Below are 20,494 nucleotides of genomic sequence, written 5' to 3' on the forward strand. Positions count from 1 at the left end.
AAGAGGTTATTAATTGCACCTCATTAATAGGAATAACCACCCATATCTCTACAGAGTAATGTAACTAAGAACCACAGGCAAAATGTATGAGCTCAATGGATGAAGAATGCTTGCGTGACTGGTCTTTGAAAGGGTAGCTCTTGCAACATACACACACTCATACGACTTAACTGTGCCATATGCAAAAAAAGAAAAGACATTATTTAGAGCAGTACTGGTGATCTGAAAATTTTAATTTCTTTTAACCTTATATTTAAAAACAACATAAGATATTTTACAATCTCTTATACAGATATTCACAAATTCAAACCATTTACTGGGTTCACATCAGCTGTCAATCCACACAGGGTTTTTACTGGTATTCAGCGAGTCTCGGCTCTTAGACCCGAAGTATCAGCTATCTCACCGATAGCCAGGTGCACACAGTACTTTCAGGCCTGCTGCATGCACAGGATTTTTATAATTTTCAAATAAATGCCACTTCTTAAAATAGTAATTCCACTTAAGAGTCCAGCAAAAACACAACCCATCCAGGTCAAGGTTTGCCAAGTGGTATTTTATTGAGAGGCAGCCTTGACTTTAATTTCCGGAGGCTTACAACGAACGGGTGCCGCGTGGCCACAGTGTACCCCCTCCCTGCATCAGCTTTTGTCTGGCCCCCATGAACACCCCATGCTTCCCTTGTGGCTCAGCTGGTAAAGAATCTGCCTGCAATGCAGGAGAACTGGGTTCGATCCCTGGGTTGGGAAGATCCCCTGGACAAGGAAAAGGCTACCCACTCCAGTATTCTGGCCTGGAGAATTCCATGGACTGTATAGTCCACAGGGTTGCAAAGAGCTGGACACAACTGAGCGACTTTCACAGGCACCCTACAGCCCTGGGACAGGCAGGGACCTGACCACAAACTGGGACCCAACTTCTAATGCAGATTCAGGAGTGAGGCCAGCACTTCATCTCTGGGAGCGTCCGCCCCTGCATAGAGACATTTGGACGTCATCTCTGAGGTCTTCTGTCCAACTTCTAAGCCTTTAAACTTGACACTGGAGTGAAGAGCAAATAAACGGCCTTTTTCAAATGCTTCTGTTCCTTTTCTGGATCATGACACAGGCTCTAACCTGCAACAGCTGAGAATGAAGATTGAATTTTCTCCGGTATAAGCTGCTGCAAAGTGATCTGCACAAATGTTCTGTGGCTTAAAACAGACCATCTTTTTACATGTCTGGCATTTCAGATACTTAAGATCTTCTTTGTTATGTGAGACTTGGCTTTTACTGGGGCTTCCACTGGGGTTCAAAGTGTAAAGAATCTGCCTGCAATGCAGGAGACCCAGGTTCTTCTAAGTTTCTCACCTCCTTGACAAGGTTCCCAGGAAAGTCATCCCAAACCAATGACTTCTGCCTGCGTTTAGGTTTATATAAACTAAATCTGGGTAGTTTTGTATGAAGGAGCCAAAGAGAGAATGGTACTGTGGCAGTCCTCTAGGTGCTGTCACAAAGCATGACTGCCCCAGCTCCTGAAGAGACGTCGTCTCATAGCTCTGGCACCCAGAAGCCCCTGATCCAGGGAAGGGCAGGGCTTGTTTCTTGCCTCTCTCCGTGTCTTCACGTGGTCTTCTCTCAGCCTGTGTCCCAATCTCTTCTTGTAAGAACAGGAATGCTGGATGAGGGCCCACCTGAAAGGCCTCATTTTAACATCTGAGACCCTATCTTCTCACAGTCTCATTCTGAGGCACTGGGGTTAGAACTTCAATGAACATATGAACAGCTTAGCCCAGAACAGCTCGAGTTTGACTTTCTTCACACCCCTTCATGTAAATATCTGTAGTAGGTTTAACTTAAGTATTGAGAAGAGGATTTAAAACCCAAAAGATAGAGCCATGTCACAGCAACAGAACTGATGTGAAGGCAAAGTCCGCGTCTGATGAGGCACCACACCTGTCAGGGTGTGTGGAGGCTGGCAAAGGCTCTGCAGCAGCTTCAGGTGGAGAACGGTGATAAGACAGTGAAGTCCAGACTTCAGGGAAGTTAAATTCTGAAATAAAAGCCAGCGTCTCCCTTAATGGCTCTGACTCCAGCACTTTGTGGATGGACATGCCAAAGATGAGCAGAGTCCTCACCCAGATCCAAACCTGCCTTCCCCACATCCCTCCCACTGACCCCCAAAACAGCCTCTGAGGCCCCAGTCCCCAGCCATTGCATCAGAGGAACCTGGGTGGCAAGTGTGAACCCAGCCCTGGGCCCGGGCACCTGCACTTTAACAAGACCTACCTACCAGCCCCAAGAGCTATAAGCTGTCACGTCTGCACCCATGAGAAAGGCCATGCTTGTCCAAGCTGCAAAGCTGAGCACACCTTTATCTCAGGCAAATGCAGTCTAGCACAGGCAGGCGGGTACTCTGTACACGTGCATGGTCCATATCCTCATACCCTCCGGGAGGTCCCTGGAAGCCCCACACATCATACTGCTAAAAATCACAAGAAAGATCCCTAGGGAACCCGATCTAATAGTTTGTCCCAAACAACAGATTCCCTCTGAGTAAAATCACACTGCAAACAATGACAATGATTCTCATTCACAAGGAAGACTATACTAATGCTTTCAAGCGTAAAGATTAATTATGAATGTCAGAGAGCCTGAGCTGATTGCATCAGCCACCTCAAAGAGGAAAGCAAGCGACACTCCTCCTGGAAACTCAGTACAACCTGTCTGAGCAAGGCCTCAAGACTCCAGACAGGCAGCCACGTGACCAGAGAGCCCCACTCATGTGGGGAGATGCCTAGGATGCGTCTTTTCCAGGTGTATCCTTCCCTGAGGTCCATTCCACTGGTTTCAAGACAAATGGGTTCTCTGGTCTCAAGGCCACAATTTGGGAGACTTTGGGTTGTAATCTATACAGTTCCAAGAATTCATCCTTGATGAACCCAAGTGTAATATGCCCTGTCCAAAATTCAGATTTTCTCCTGGTGTGAAGTCCTTTCTGTAGGCTGCATGTATGTACATGTATGTACTGGCTCCTACAGGAGATGAAGTCCTTCCTCTTTGGCAGGAGAATAGAGCATGGCTAGGCTGCGTTAGCTATTAGCTCTTTTTCCTGTGGGTCCTCATGTGTGCAGCAATTGAACCAGCTATTTCTGCATTCTTCTTGTTCTGGCCAAAATAATCTAGAAATTCACCATCTGGTCCAATCAAGTACATTATGATTGTATGATCAACCTGCAGAGAAAAGGGGAAAGGGAAGGATGACAAAAAGTTCACCAAAATAAGCTCCTTACTGTACTGAATGAATCCTGCAGGTAAGACACTAACTTCTGCAGCATCTATTATTTCCATCATTTAGGGAATGGGCCTAAGTCTATTACAGTCAATTCACAACCACAAATTATCTAAAATCTTTTGTTTCAGAAATTTGCCCTAACTATTGCTTGACACATCAAGCGAGAACTTGGAATTCTTTCAGTTCAATCCTTAACACACTCATCTACACAATTCTGAGGAAAGAACACACTTCTAAGAAATGGCTGCTGCTGGCCTTCACAAAGCTGTGGATCACTGATGCCTGCTTGGAAAAAGTCCATGTTTACGAGTAAAACATTTTATCTGACCCCTTAACCACATCATAAAGAGATATCCCATGGAATTAAAAGTGTTGGTAAGAAATTACTTTATTAAGTTCTTGGGTATGTTCTTTTATGTTTTTGGAAGAACTAGTTATCATTCATCACATCCTAAATTCTACTTACCATGTTTTATGAGAAAAAACCCAGACCACTAACCACTAAACACATAATATATATAAATTCCAACACAGTATTTAGTTCGGATATTAGTGGTTCAAAAGGAAACATGAAAATGAGCAGAAGACTTGGCCCTTGGAATCTTTGGAATTTATTCCAGGCTTGACTGCTATTTGGCAAGACAAAGACAGGAATGTGATCACACATACCAGACTGGAGACACCCCAAATATACCCGGACACACATGCTATGTCTGTGAAGTTGTCATGCTTTTACACACACACATTTGTAAAGAGAGAGCAAATGGAAAGAGTCACTAGCCTACTCACATCGGAAAGAATGCAGAGCCAGGGGCTCAGACAGCTGCTGCTCTCAGGGGTCTGGGGATAACTCACCTCGGGAGGGCAGGGGCCTGCATTTCTCCAAATAGCTGACAGTCAGAACGAGGCCTCCAGGCATCTCCTGAAGCCCTACTCCATAGCTCACACCTCTTCTTTTTTCATCCCATTTCTTCCTTACTCTTACTCTTTCTATTCTGTTCTCTCTCCTCCTTAAAAAACCAGAATTTCAGTGTGTGTTTGGCTTAATTTTATGAGTATCCCTCATATAAATTACATTCTAACACATAGTAAAAATACTGTCCCACCCAAACTGTCAGACTGGTCAGTGGCCATGTCTCAGTGTTCACTGGGGTCATGGGCAGAGCAAATCATCATGCTTCCACTGTAAACTTCGAGTAGTTTCTAGTGCAGAGAAAGGATACTACCATCTGCTGACAAGCACCTCCATGTACCATCTTAACCCAGGAGACAGGTATTATCTCCTCTGCAAGCGACAAACAGGCTCCAGGGGGGCAAGTGACATAATTAGTAAGTGCCACAGCAAGCTTAGAACCTAGATCTACCCCATTCCAAAGTCCATAGTCTTTGGACTGTCCCACCTCCGTCTCTGCAGGAATGCTGGGGCGCAACCACGCAGTGTGTCTAACATGCAGTTTGTACACATACATACATACTCCTTCAGACTCTCTAGGTTCTCCTCAGGGGGCGCCTCTGCCACCAGGTCCCGCTGGATTCTTCCAGACAATCCTTTTGCATTTATCAGTGTGTCAATACCCACCCATTTCTTTTTATGCAAAAGTGACAACACATTATGGGGCTTCCCTGGTGGCTCAGTGGTAAAGAACCCACCTGCTAATGCAGGAGACGCAGGTTTAATCAACGGGTTGGGAAAAGCCCCTGGAGAAGGAAACGGCAACCTACTCCAGTGTTCCTGACTGGGAAAGCCTGTGGACAGAGGAGCCGGGCGGGCTATAGTCCTTGGGGTTGCAAAGTCAGACACAAGTGAGTAACCACCACCACACTATACTTTTTTCCCCACATGGCAATATACTGGATGTTGTTCTGTATCAGTACATGTATAGAAGCCTTTTAAAAAATGGTTGCTTGGTTTTCAGTCCATTTACAAACAATGCTGTAGGTTTTATCTGTAGGGCAGATTCCAAAACATAGGGTCTCTAACCTAAAAAGTATTTAAATGCTTTAAATGCTGATGATAATACAAATGGCCTTCTGAAGAGTGTGTATCAGTTGAATCCCATCAACAAGGCATGGAAGTGCCAGTGGGTCCAATTTCACTCACTGTAGTGTTTTCTCTTTCCGTAAATAAGATCATGACAATATATTTGGCCTTTCTGATCCAACAGGTGAAAGATGACATCACATTATACAACTCACACTTCTTTTATTAAGACTGAACATCTCAGGTTTGAAAGCCACATGTATTCTTTTCCACAAGTGTTTTCTAACTAACACTTAGAAAATAATAAAACATTACACATATCACACGATGGCTTGCACATGTAGCTGTCAGGAATGTGTAGCACGTTCAGGTTATGCACACTATGGGTCTGAGGACGCCATGAGCAATCAAAGCCAGAAGCTCATCTCTGTCGCTACTGAGATTAAAAAAATCTCCTTCCTTTACCTCTCCATCTTAAAAGCACTCCCTCACTCCCTGCATGTCCTTAAATCTTAAGTTCCCTTACCATCTACTCAAGAAACAAAACCACACTAGTTGAAAAAAACCAGGAAGCTGGAGAATGTCTCCTCCTACTGGTTGATTTTGCAAGTGTATAGCAGTGAACGCACTGATTCTTATCAAAACATTGCATTCTATGGTAGATCAGTATTTATTTCTCAAAATGGGGTCTCAGATGGGTTCTAGAGGGTTTAAGAGATCTCCACAAGATTTAAATATTCACATTTTAAAGATTAAGATTAATATCCATATTCTGGATTACCTGCATGCCTATCTTAGGGTACACATGTCAGCACCTGTGTTTGGTTTATGTTTATGAGCTCACTGGCACCTTGCCTTTCACTGCTGGTTATGGTCAGACAAGAAAAGATGAACTCTTACTAAGTGAAGACCAACCAGCTCAAAGGTTTCAAAGTATTTTTATCTGTCTGTCTGCCTATCTACCTGTCTACTGCACTGCTCAACCTGTGGGATCTCAGTTCCCCAACCAGGGACTGAACTCTGGCCCTTGCAATGAAACTGTGGAGTACTAACCACTGGACCACCAAGGAATTCCCTCAAGGTATTTTAAATAAAAAACGATGAGAGTCAGTTGCCAATAGAGGTGGGTGTCTGACAGCAGTGTGACCCAAATCACTTTTCCTGTGCTAAGCAGTGCTCTGGGTTCAGCAAAGTATCTCTTAACATTAGCTGAATGTTTTAACTGAGTATTTTAGGTTGTTTGGTCTAATCTGTAAAATTTAACTTTAGAATTATGAGCTATAAGCACAAGACTAAGAAGTGTTAACTAGTTGACAATTGTGTGTATGTTTAATTTAATAAAGCTGTTCAACCCTGGAAGTCTGACTGACTAGCTCAAATGCTCCCACTATTATCAAAGTTAAGTTCAAAACCAGTCAGTACAACTCTCTTTTACAGAAAGATAAAGAAGTCTAAAAAGCTCTTTCTCCTTGGCTTCTTCTCATGCTGTTAGTGTGACAAGAGGAAACCACAGTAGGTCCTTCTACTTTGCTTAAACTTAGTGTATAAGAAAAAACGCTGATTTTTCTCTTTTTCTCTCATGAACTCAAGTTTCCCTAAGTCTATGAGGCACCAGAACTAAAAATAAGATTACTATGTGGGTTTAAGGCAAAGGGACCAGAAACACACCTTTAATTTAGGCCAAAGGCTATGGGGCACCCACATGCTCCAGGTTCAGAGGTGGTGGGGAAATCACAGTGGGCTGTAGAGGTAGCCCTGCAGTGAGACGCTCCCTCTGCACATCCTCCTGGAAGCTGGCCATGGTCCTGCTGACACACCAGTGTTTCAGGGTCCTGACTGCCTTTCTACAAAACCAGCTCTGCAGCTGGAAAGTCTCTTATGATTCACCACTTTGTCACAACAATATTTCAGAGAAAATAGAGCATGGCAACCGAGGAAAAATCTTGAAATAATATTAAAATACAATGTAAGCGCTTCATGTGATAGGGAAGTATGTCCATGTTGGGAAGGAAACTGGGTGGGTAGGGGTGGTGCTTATGCTTCACTGAGAAACCACTGACAAGAAGAGGAACAAGGTGACTGAGACTCCTGGGTACTGCTGATGAATGTGAAGACAGCTCTCTAACGTAAGGGCTGCAGAAGAACCACCTAATAGAATTTGTTCTTCTTTTTAAAAAAGCATATTGAACACCTAATTATGCAGAGCCTAACAGTTGCAAATGCAACTAAACACAAAATTATGTAAATGTATAAAGTTGATATGAAAAGAAATCTTATAAAAAGTAACTGCCTATGGCTTTCTTTTCTCCTGGTTTTCAGAATTCTTACTCACTCAACCCGAAAATGCAGGTCCCTAAGGCCTAATACTGCTTCTCAAAAGAAGCATATTTCTTAAACCTCTTCATTAGGGGGCAGAGAGAACCAATAGTGTTTATAAACTAAAAATGAGCTTTGCCCAAAATGATTATTTTATTTCTAGTGAATTTAAGATAGCCCAGATTTTAATATACTGCTCTACAATTTTACATGGCATGAGAAAAGTAGGCAATTAAACTATTAGAACAAAAAATTTAATCATCCTTCAAAAACTATATATACTTTTCTATCCTCTCAGATCAGATCAGATCACTCACTCAGTCGTGTCCGACTCTTTGCGACCCCATGAATCGCAGCACGCCAGGCCTCCCTGTCCATCACCAACTCCTGGAGTTCACTCAGACTCACGTCCATCGAGTTAGTGATGCCATCCAGCCATCTCATCCTCTGTCGTCCCCTTCTCCTCCTGCCCCCAATCCCTCCCAGCATCACAGTCTTTTCCAATGAGTCAACTCTTCACATGAGGTGGCCAAAGTATGGAGTTTCAGCTTTAGCATCATTGCTTCCAAAGAAATCCCAGGGCTGATCTCCTTCAGAATGGACTGGTTGGATCTCCTTGCAGTCCAAGGGACTCTCAAGAGTCTTCTCCAACACCACAGTTCAAAAGCATCAATTCTTCGGCGCTCAGCCTTCTTCACAGTCCAACTCTCACATCCACACATGACCACAGGAAAAACCATAGCCTTGACTAGACGAACCTTTGTTGGCAAAATAATGTCTCTGCTTTTGAATATGCTATCTAGGTTGGTCATAACTTTCCTTCCAAGGAGTAAGCGTCTTTTAATTTCATGGCTGCAGTCACCATCTGGAGTGATTTTGGAGCCCAGAAAAATAAAGTCTGACGCTGTTTCCACTGTTTTCCCATCTATTTCCCATGAAGTGGTGGGACTGGATGCCATGATCTTTGTTTTCTGAATGTTGAGCTTTAAGTCAACTTTTTCACTCTCCACTTTCACTTTCATCAAGAGGCTTTTGAGTTCCTCTTCACTTTCTGCCATAAGGGTGGTGTCATCTGCATATCTGAGGTTATTGATGTTTCTCCCAGCAATCTTGATTCCAGCTTGTGTTTCTTCCAGTCCAGCGTTTCTCATGATGTACTCTGCATATAAGTTAAATAAACAGGGTGACAATATACAGCCTTGGTGAACTCCTTTTCCTATTTGGAACCAGTCTGTTGTTCCATGTCCAGTTCTAACTGTTGCTTCCTGACCTGCATACAAATTTCTCAAGAGGCAGATCAGGTGGTCTGGTATTCCCATCTCTTGAAGAATTTTCCACAGTTTATTGTGATCCACACAGTCAAAGGCTTTGGCATAGTCAATAAAGCAGAAATAGATGTTTTTCTGGAATTCTCTTGCTTTTTCCATGATCCAGCGGATGTTGGCAATTTGATCTCTGGTTCCTCTGCCTTTTCTAAAACCAGCTTGAATATCTGGAAGTTCATGGTTCACATATTGCTGAAGCCTGGCCTGGAGAATTTTGAGCATTACTTTACTAGTGTGTGAGATGAGTGCAATTGTGCGGTAGTTTGAGCATTCTTTGGCATTGCCTTTCTTTGGGATTGGAATGAAAACTGACCTTTTCCAGTCCTGTGGCCACTGTTGAGTTTTCCAAATTTGCTGGCATATTGAATGCAGCACTTTCACGGCATCATCTTTCAGGATTTGGAATAACTCAACTGGAATTCCATCACCTCCACTAGCTTTGTTCATAGTGATGCTTTCTAAGGCCCACTTGACTTCACATTCCAGGATGTCTGGTTCTAGGTCAGTGATCACACCATCGTGATTATCTGGGTGGTGAAGATCTTTTGTGTACAGTTCTTCTGTGTATTCTTGCCATCTCTTCTTAATATCTTCTGCTTCTGTTAGGTCCATACCATTTCTGTCCTTTATCGAGCTCATCTTTGCATGAAATGTTCCTTTGGTATCTCTGATTTTCTTGAAGAGATCCCTAGTCTTTCCCATTCTGTTGTTTTCCTCTATTTCTTTGCACTGATCGCTGAAGAAGGCTTTCTTATCTCTTCTTGCTATTCTTTGGAACTCTGCATTCAGATGTTTATATCTTTCCTTTTCTCCTTTGCTTTTTGCTTCTCTTCTTTTCACAGCTATTTGTAAGGCCTCCCCAGACAGCCATTTTGGTTTTTTGCATTTCTTTTCTATGGGAATGGTCTTGATCCCTGTCTCCTGTACAATGTCATGAACCTCATTAGTTCATCAGGCACTCTATCTATCAGATCTAGGCCCTTAAATCTATTTCTCACTTCCACTGTATAATCATAAGGGATTTGATTTAGGTCATACCTGAATGGTCTAGTGGTTTTCCCTACTTTCTTCAATTTAAGTCTGAATTTGGCAATAAGGAGTTCATGGTCTGAGCCACAGTCAGCTCCTGGTCTTGTTTTTGCTGACTGTATAGGGCTTCTCCATCTTTGGCTCTCAAGCATCCCTAATTATTAAGGAATCTGCTATCATCTCAGATTATTTACCGTTTTCATTTTGCTTTTAAAGCCAGTTGCCATGGAAAGCTTATAAATGTCTGAGACCCGGGCGCCCGCCCAGGTGTTGAAACTGAGCATTTACTTACTATGTAGTCCTCATCTTCGTCCTTGGGGCCAGGGCTGTAATATACTCTGAATGCTCTGGCCACTTGATCGATCTCTTCTTTTGTGCCAGTCAAGCCAATCAGTTTGGGAGAAAATTCTAAATAAAAAATGAGAAAGACAGTGAAAAAGAAGAGGCAAAAAACAACCATCCCTACTTCAAAAAACAGTTATAAAGCTACTGCTACTTTCTTCCTGTGAGTCCCTTAACAGTTTTCCATGTTTCAAAGAAGAAATTAATCTAAAACAAATGAAAAATTCCCTCTGTGATATATGTCACATTCACCAAGACAGACCACACTGGAATTCAACCAGAAATCAATAGCAGAAAGATATCTGGAAAATCCCCAAAACACATGGAAATTAAACACACTTCTAAATAACACAAGGGCCAAAGAAGAAATCTCCAAAGAAACTAAAAATCAAAATGGAAATACAACTTATTGAATGCATATAGTAGAAAAGAAGACATAAAACGTATGAGTTTCTACCTTAGGATCTAGAAAAAGAGAAAATTAAATCCAAAGTATGCAGAAGAGAATTAGAGCAGAAATCAGTGAAACTTAAAACGGGGTATTAATAGAGAAGAGCAATGAAACCAAAAGTTCTTGATAATGTATGTCAAATCCTTTCATGATTATCTAATAAAGCTGGAAGCAATGTATTCTAATTATTTGTCTTAACTTTTGTTAACTTAGTTGTTTTTAAACATTTAGGTATAGTTCTGAGATATGCTGAAGTTTAAAGATATTCTTATGAATTAAGCACGACAGTTTTCCATTGCATCATATGAGAAAAAACTTGGCTGATGATTAGTTCATGCCAGGTCAAAATACCTGTGCCTCATTTTCCAGCACATAATCTCACAGCATGCATTTGCTATTAAGTTTTTGGAATTTGTATAAGTAAGCTGGGGAAGTCACTTACAAAACTTGGATTCATCAGACCACTGAGCTGAGTCCAGCATTTAACAGCAGCACTTTCTTTCAAAGGGAGAGGAAACCCATTATCATTCTCTGGTCTAACTCATTCTAAATTGAAAAACTGCTCAGAAACTAAAAAAGCAAGGTGGTTTGTCTTACTTCCCCATTCTCTGAGTAAATGAAGAGAAGCTAAGTGAAGCCTGAACTAGCTGCACATCCAAACCTTTTAAAACAATTGCTGAAACTCCAGTAATTTTCTAAATACCAACTTAAATACTTAAAATTCTCCCCAAATGCAACTAGAAATGGTATCATCATCAACCACTGTACTTACTATGAAGAATATTACCATAGGGTCTTGGTATTTCCATTAGGTACAGCAACTCAAACATTTACTCATTTGGGGATACCTAAGTTTGGTTAATATGTGATGATAAGTAAAAGTCAGTATGACACATATTTAAATTTGAGATCATTTATTACCCAATGAGTTACACCTGCTTTTAAAAAATAACAATGCTATTGCTCCAATTTCTGACACACCTGTAAGCTGTGGATATAAATTCTGCTTACATATAATAAAAATTCTAAAACTTCAATGAGAAAATAAGCCTTTGTAATCTTGGGTTAGGCAAGTATTTCTCACAGATGACACCAAAAAGATTATCCATTAATATAAAAGAACAAACTAATAAATGGAACTTCTCCAAAATGGAAGTGTGAAGTGAAAAGTTAAAGTCACTCAGTTGTGTTTGTGAATATACAGTCCATAGAACCCTCCAGGTCAGAATCCTAGAGTGGGTAGCCTTTCCCTTCTCCAGGGGATCTTCCCAACCCAAGGACCAAACCCAGGTCTCTCGCATTGCAGGCGGATTCTTTACCAGCTGACCCACAAGGGAAGCCCTCCAAAATGGAAACTGCTCTTCAAAATACATGGCTGACATGACAAGCCATAGGCTAAAAGGAAATATCAGCAAATCATACACCTGATAAAAGACTTTTATCAGAAATATAAATAATAAACAAATACTTAAGTAAAATGAAACAAACAGCTCATAAAAATGAGAGATGTGGAGACACTTTACCAAAGACATACAGATGGCAAGTAACGGCATGAAAAGATGCTTAATATTAAAAGTTATTAAGGGAAATGCATTATTAAAACCACAATGAAACACCACTAGAACACCTACTGAAGCGGCTAAAATTAAAAAGACTGACCCTACCAAGTGTGGCAAGGATGTGGAGGAGCTGGAGCTCTCATGTGGTGCCAGTGGGAGTGTAAAAATGCACAACCACTTTGGGAAAAAGTCTGTCAGCTTCTTAAGAAGTTAAGCACTCACCTATTACAGGACCTAGCCACTCCACTCCGAGGTATTTACTCAAGGGCAATGAAAGCATGTGTCCACACAAAGACGTGCACACGAGTGCTCTCAACAGCTTTATTTGTAAGGATCAGAGACTGGAAATAATTCCAATGTCCATCAATGGGATACTACTGAACAAAAACAATGAATAAACTATTGATACACACCATAACATGGATGAATCTCAACATAATTACACTGAAGGTGTGTGTCTGTGTATGTGCGTTAGTCACTCAGTAATGTCTGACTCTTTGTGACCCCATGGAGTGTAGCCCACCAGGCTCCTCCATCCATGGGATTTTCCAGGCAAGAATACTGGAGGGGGTTGCCATTTCCTTCTTCAGGGGATCTTCCTGATTCAGGGATTGAACCCAGGTCTCCTGCACTGCAGGCTGGCTCTTTACTGTCTGAACCAACATGGATGAATCTCAACATAATTATACTGAAGGAAGTCATTAAAAAAAACAGCATATACTGTATAATCCCATTTACATAAACTTATAAATTTGCAAACTAATCTGTATCGACAGAAAGCAGATAAGTGGTTGCCTGGAGATAGAAGGTAGGTGCAGGCGAGAGACATGAATAGCAGGGGCACGTGGAAGCTGATGGGGGTGACGGATACATTCACTCGGACTGTGGTGATGGTGTCCCGAGTTCTTACATGTGTCAAAAGGAACACACTATGCTATACTTTAAGTACTCTTTTCATATATCTCTCATTACATATGTTAAATAATAAAACATACAGCAGGTCTGTCATAAAACACATTTGAAAATAACTCAAAGTTCTCGAGGGTATGTATTAGGTGTCATATAATAAAAATAATTAGAAAACAATTCATTAGTCCTTCTGACCAGTAGCTTAAATCAATTTCACCATAATTAAAATCGAAATTCCTGATTTTTAAGCACCCACGTTCCAGGCATTAGTATAACTACAAAACCTGTCTGATCATATTTTTACTTATTATTATTATTATTATTTTTTTTTTGCTTCCAGTGTTCAATCACACGAATTTTAACAAGTCATTCTTTTCTTTCCTTTTACATATTTTCTCTTAATTGAATTATATTTAATTGAATTACAGCTGATTCACAATACTGTGTTCTCATCACTTGTTTTAGCTGAAAAAACTTGAATTCAGAGAAATTACCCAAACTCATAAGAACCTAAATTTTCACCCTTAATTCTATCATAATTTCTAGCCTTTAAAAGTACCTTCTAATAGGCTTTAACTACATGTTGAGATGATTGAACTGAAATTCTTCCTTAAAACAGCTATGTGTTTATCATTTATACTTTAGATTTATAAAATATGCACTGAGTTAAAAAATGTGTTTATATTTAGTTATTTTTCTTTAATCTCCCAATGAACATACTCTCAGAATGCATGTTTGCCCTAATTTTACGAAAGGGAGAATGAGGTTCTGAGCTGGAATCAGAAGCAACTGAACTTCAGTTCAGTTCAATAGCTCAGTCATGTCCGACTCTTCGAGACCCTATGGACTACAGCACACCAGGCTTTCCTGCCCATCACCAACTCCCAGAGTTTACTCAAACTTATGTCGACCGAGTCGGTGACGCCTTCCAACCATCTCATCCTCTGTTGTCCCCTTCTCTTCCTGCCTTCAATTTTTCCTAGCATCAGGGTCTTTTCCAATGAGTCAGTTCTTCGCATCTGGTGGCCAAAGTATTGGAGTTTCAGCTTCAGCATCAGTCCTTCCAATGAATATTCAGGACTGATTTGCTTTAGGATTGACTGGTTAGATCTCCTTGCTGTCCAAGGGACTCTGAAGAGTCTTCTCTAACACCACAGTTCAAAAGCATCAATTCTTCGGCACTCAGTTTTCTTTATGGTCCGCCTCTCACATCCATACGTGACTACTGGAAAAACCATAGCTTTGACTAGATGGACATTTGTTGCCAAAGTAATGTTTTGGCTTGTTAATATGCAGTCTAGGCTGGTCACAGCTTTTCTTCCAAGGAGCAAGTATCTTTTAGTTTCATGGCTGCAGTCACCATCTGCAGTGATTTTGGAGCCCAAGAAAATAAAGTCTGTCACTGTTTCCATTGTTTTCCCATCTATTTGCCATGAAGTGATGGGACCGGATGCCATAATCTTAGTTTTCTGAATGCTGAATTTTAAGCCAACTTTTTCATTCTCCTCTTTCATTTCATCAAGAGGCTCCTGATGAATTGCTCAGAAGCAATTACAGCCTCTCAACTCAAGGCTCTCTCTTTCCTTTTTGATATATGAAGACCAAGTTCAATCCTTCCCCTGTGACAAAATAATTTACTTACCAGCCAGAGTCAGAGTTCTGAGCCGCTTTCTACCCACCTGTGCAACAAGTGATGGTGCCACCTGTCCCTGTATCTCACAAGGCACTGCAAGGTGCGAGTGAGCCGATCTTCCAAAAACGCTAAGCACTAAACAGACATAAAGTGTTGGAAATAAAAAATACCTTTTACATAATTAGCGATGGCTTCTTTTGTGTCCCTCTCTGGGTCAATAGTGATGAAAAGTGGAGTTAAATTTGGCAGAGTTGGAATACTGTCTGAAAGAAAGTTCTTGTTAGTTATTATTTACATTCTGTGTGCAGCACAGCAAGGCAGTCAGGCAACACAGAGGGACAGCTAACACCAATTGGGGGCGGGGGGGAGGGGAGCCTCAGGAAGTGCAGGTACAAACATGTCTGTATGTACGTGTATGGTGCAGTCAGATACATATCCTAGCAAACACCCGCACCAGTGCGGACATGCTGTTACTCAGAATCACATCCTGTGGACATCCTGTCTTCTAATCCAATCCAGTGTTTATAGGGTTCCCGGCCCCGCCTCCCCCCACAACCATTTCTCAAGTGCCAGGAAACTGTTAATAAGGTCTGAATATCCTGGAACAATTCATTTCCTAGTCTAACCAGCAGTCACCGGCAGAAAGGCAACGGCACGGTCTGTGATGAAAGGCTACAAAAAGCAAGGGACACAAAGCAGAGTTAAGGGAGACCCAGACCACACCGACATTTTTAAGCAATCTAACATTTAGCATCAAAACAAACTTCCTCTCTGGTGGGGAATAAGGTCACAGGTATCACAGCAACTAACAAGTCTAACACTGAGATAAGTGAATGATTACAGCCCTCCACCTACTGGTAACGTAAGAATAGAAAAGCATAGTAACCTTAAGGGCATCAAGTAAACATGTACTTTTTACAGAATGAGACAGTTTTCTTACCTATTTCATCCACGACTTGAATCATTTTTTCTAGTTCTTCTGGACAGATATCTGGACAATGAGTAAAACCAAAATAAATCAATACCCATTGACCCAGGTAGTCCTTATCAGTTTTGGGCTCGCCAGTATGAGTTGTGAGGGAAAATGGGCCCCCAAGTAAAGGCTTTCCAATGCTCCGATGCCGTTCCTTCTCCAGTTCTTAAAAAAAAAACACACACAGAAGGAGAGGAAAAAAAAGTCAATCTAACCACAGGTACTCAAATGCCTCATCTATGGTTCACACTATATTAATGACTATGGGCACAAAATGTGGAAGAAATAGCCTGTTTCCAAGAAGCTTAAAAAAATATATTTTAAGAGAAATAAGCATAAAGTAAAATGAAATGAAATGCTATTGTACATAATAAGGACTATAAAAAAAAAAGCAGTAAAAAAAATTTCCTTCCTCTTCCAGAACAATTCAATCCTTAGCCATTAGGTGTGGCCATGAAGGGGTGGAGGAGGGTCACAGCAGAAGAGAATGTCTGAGACCAAGTGGGAGAGGTAGGTGGCCTGGCAGTGATGTTGGAGCCTGAGTGTACAGGAGGGCAGCTGCATGGGGAGAGGACAGAAGAAATGTGACCTTAGTTATTACATACAGGAGCCTGATCAAACAAGTAATATTAAACGTAAGTGTTAAAACAAATGGAAAAGGAGTTAGGACAATGGAAAGAGACAGTAGAACAAACCTTGAGGTACTGGAAAGAGATGGGAGGTAGTGTATGAACTTACGGTTTCAATACATATAGATACAGAAATAAATATAGCTATAAACATGTATATCTCTTTCCTAGCTCTGTTCACTAAAAGGACGCAGGAGTGGACACACCCCAACAGCAATGAGCTCATATCCTGACTTCCAAATATCATCATCTTCCACTGAAAGGAAATGAGGCTCTTTAGAGAAATGGCTGGTACCAGGGTTAGGGCAGAGAAAGTACATGATCCCAGAACATTCTACCACACTAGAATTAAGGATGACCTCAAAAGAATATTGGAGGACTGTTGAAAGGAAACAACAGTTTGTTAGAAGGAACGCCCATTGACCAATCTGGGACAATGGGAGTGTCAAACTAAAGAGAATAGTGGACTACAACTCACTGGCTTGCAAGAAAATCATAAGCCCACACTGACATAAATACATGAATTGAATTTCATGGGGAACAGAATATTTACATGCATAAATACAGAATATTTACATACATAAATGGACATCACGAAACACACAATTACATCTTCAGTAGAGAAGCGTGACAGACACCACCTTAATCAAGTGATCAGACTGAACTTTATCAGTAACGGCACAAATTGAATGAAATCACGTGACACCTGATTAAATACAACAAGAACACAGCATCCTCAATCTAATCAGGAGAAAACACCAGAAAAACCCAAACTAAGGGACAGTCTACAAAATCACTGGACTATAATCTTCCAAGCTGTCAAGGTCATGACAGTCAGGTAAAGGCTGCAAAACTGTTACAGACTGAAGGAGAACAGAAAGAACTAGCTATGAAGTGTGGTTCTACACTGGATCCTTCTGCTGTAAAAGGAGGGCAACAGTTGGGACTTCCCTGGCAGTCCAGAGGTTAAGACTCTGTGCGCTTCCACTGCAGGGAGTGAGGGTTCAATCCGCAGTAGGGAAACAAAGATCCCATGAGGAACCGCCAAAAAATGTTTAAAAAATAAAAGGAGGGTATCATTTGCAAAACTTGAACAAGATCTGAAGATTGAACAGTAGTAATTTTCTGATTTTGTTGATTGTATTGTGGTCATGTTTAAGAATGTCCTTGTTTGTAGAAAATACACAATAAAGTATTTGGAGATGATAAGGCAGTATGTCAGCAAGTACTCTCACTTTTAATACTGTTTCATAATACAAGTTTTTACAAAACAAGATTATTAACAGAAGGTGAAAATTCCAAACTAAAGTCAAAAGAAGCTTGGGTTTTCTAGAACTGTCTCTACTATTATTTTCCTAGTTTGTCAAGTTTGTTTCATTTTGAAACTGAAGCAACTTAAGTGCATATTAAAATATGAAAATCGTAATTAGTAAAACACGGCTTGCTACACCAAAGAAATATATGTGTGTATCAATATGGTGCTTATATTCCTAAGGTTCTAAAGCCTACAATTCTCACTCCCAGATATAAACATTATCCTTTGTATAATGGCATCAAAAGAGACTCTCTAAAGAATCAAAACAGAGTAAGTGATACTTTAGGGATTTACTAGAAACTTCTAAAACAAACCTTAAAAGTCCTGAAATACTCACTAAAATATAAAGTTCTTGTAAACAATTTCTAAACTCCAAGTGTTAATTCAGAGCAGCTCCTGGCGTTCCCACCCCAGGTTCTCATAACTTCCCCTGACCGGGCAGAACCTCATCGAGTGAAGTCCTTTGCTTCTGTGTCTGCTTCACTCAATGCGCGCCTCGATGGCTGGACTGCACCCTAGTCATCTTTGTACCCTCTGGACTTCTTACCATCTGCATCCTAATCTGTCCACAGCAAGTCTTTTCACACAGTTGGACAGTGTGCCCTGAACAGACAGGACAGTGGGAAAACAGATGAAACCCCAATAAAGCCTGTAGTATAGTGAATAGTCATGGTTATACAAGATGGTAACATTAGGTGAAGATACGTGGAAGATATGTGGGAACTCTGTCATTTTTACAATTCTACCATAAACATAAAATTATTTCAAGATACAAAGCTTAACACCAACACCACCAAGATGCTAGTCCATAGCCAGGAAGGGTTATATTAAGAGCTCACTGGATGGCATCTACGTACTCTCCGTCTTTTCTTTCTTGAAGTACTTCATTCCAGCCAATAAAGCTCCTCCAATAGCAAACGTGACGGCTAAAGACTTCCAGGAAACAGGCTACTGGGGCAGAGATTTCAAAATTAAAAGTATTAGTAAACTGCATTTAATTACACTACATTTATTACAGCAGTTTCTAAAATACATACACAGAAGCCTCGATCTTGTTAAACAGACAGGATGTTTCACAGTACTTTGGGATGAAAAAACACAGTTGCATCTGAGCTCCTAACACAATTACTAAGGCACTTCTTTCCAAGGGAACGTTCCCTAAATCAATTTCTGTTCACCTGAAAACAGCACCCAAGACGCAAGCACCATGAATGTTACCCCGTATGACTGAGATCCCAACTGCTGATTTAAAAATCAGTTAATCACCTGCTTGTGCAGATACTGAGAAATAAACCAAATAAATCTGGGAAGTGAACCTAAATCAGTTTCCAGAAGTAACAAAGCCAAAGTAGAAGAGACTTAGAAGTGGAACTTCTTGCAAATGGCATCACTATTTCTTTGTACTTTCTTCCAAGTCCCGCGATAAGTAAAATAACTCATTAATCTTCCCCCAGCTCCAATAACCGCTTCTCTTACTTATCACTACAGCCTAGTGGCTCCTACGGAGAAGGCACTGGCGACCCACTCCAGAACTCTTGCCTGGAAAATCCCAAGGACGGAGGAGCCTGGTAGGCTGCACTCCATGGGGTCGCTAAGAGTCGGGCACGACTGAGCGACTTCACTTTCACTTTCAGGCATTGGAGAAGGAAATGGCAACCCACTCCGGTGTTCTTGCCTGGAGAATCCCAGGGACGGGGGAGCCTGGTGGGCTGCCGTCTATGGGGTCGCACAGAGTCGGACACGACTGACGCAACTTAGCAGCAGCAGCAGCGGCTCCTAAGTTCTTTTGGGGTCCTAGAATCCAGGAAAAACCAAAGGGAAAAAAGCATACCCAGCATGCAACCATGACGCACATTTGCTCAGAATCAGCATACAACACACAAAGCCTCTGAAGGGAGAGTCGAGTGACAAATTATAAAAACGTTAACTCTTTAATTATGGCAAACTTACGGTTGAGACCCCCTGAAAAAACCTGGAACTTATTTTCTTCGCGCAATAGCTAACTAAAATCCAAGTCCGTATCCTTCTTTAACGCTGGAAGTGAAAGTCGGTCAGTCATGTCCGACGCTTTGCGACCCCCATAGACTATACAGTCCATGGAATTCTGCAGGCCAGAATACTGGAGTGGGTAGCCTTTCCCTTCTCCAGGGGATCTTTCCAACCCAGGATCGAACCCAGGTCTCCAGCATTGCAGGCGGATTCTTTACCAGCTGAGCCACAAGGGAAGCCCCTTTAATGACGGGGGTACGTGCAAAACGGAGGGGAACGCGGGATGAGATTCTGTGACTCAGGTGAGCAGGCTGAGTGGTCAACCTGAGGCCAGGTAGAGTGGTTTCTGAGGTCATGACCAAGTGGTATGGGAAGGGCGCAGGGCTGACCGACAGCCGAGACTAGCAAAGGCAAGGCTCTGGTATGTACTCACCCCGGGCTTCGAGGGGCGCATGGGGTCTCCGCTGCCCTTCCACTCCGGTCCTGACGACCCGGGCGGGGGCGGCATTGCAGTGCTGAGGGGGCGGCTCCCCAGGCAGCAGGCAGCGAGCCCCGAGGCCCGCCATGCCTCCTCTGGCCTCGCGCAGAGCCGCCCTAGCAAGACGCTAGCGGTCTCCTTCCCTGGGCCCCAAACCCCGAATCCGCGAGGAAAGAGACGCCAAAGTTGGCTGCCCGGAAGCCGCATTATCCGGCCGCGCGCGAGCAACAGCCCTGCCATGAGCTCGAGAGACCGCGCCTCCTTTGACCCGCCCCTCGATTTCCGGCGCCGT

General features: G+C 42.0%; 1 protein-coding gene across 2 annotated transcripts; it reads right to left on the minus strand.

The window, feature by feature from the left end:
- Positions 1-212: 212 nt before the first annotated feature.
- LOC113878282 (protein SCO1 homolog, mitochondrial) lies at positions 213-20,486 on the minus strand. 2 transcript variants are annotated; one of them, XR_003506963.1, is made up of 7 exons: positions 20,158-20,486; positions 18,593-18,683; positions 15,759-15,956; positions 14,989-15,081; positions 10,217-10,332; positions 4,129-4,283; positions 3,134-3,212 (listed from the first exon to the last, which is right to left on the minus strand). XR_003506963.1 is itself a non-coding variant. In XM_027519294.1 (6 exons), exons 1-6 carry the CDS (start codon positions 20,440-20,442, stop codon positions 3,078-3,080), a joined length of 918 nt encoding a protein of 305 aa, XP_027375095.1. In that variant the 5' UTR covers positions 20,443-20,485; the 3' UTR covers positions 213-3,077. The 2 variants fall into 2 exon arrangements, 1 of the variants encoding a protein (XP_027375095.1); XM_027519294.1 differs by lacking the exon at positions 4,129-4,283 and having other exon boundaries at positions 213-3,212; positions 20,158-20,485.
- Between the last annotated feature and the right edge of the window lie 8 nt (positions 20,487-20,494).

Source organism: Bos indicus x Bos taurus, chromosome 19 (assembly GCF_003369695.1).
Source record: "Bos indicus x Bos taurus breed Angus x Brahman F1 hybrid chromosome 19, Bos_hybrid_MaternalHap_v2.0, whole genome shotgun sequence".
Taxonomy (NCBI): Eukaryota; Metazoa; Chordata; class Mammalia; order Artiodactyla; family Bovidae; genus Bos; species Bos indicus x Bos taurus.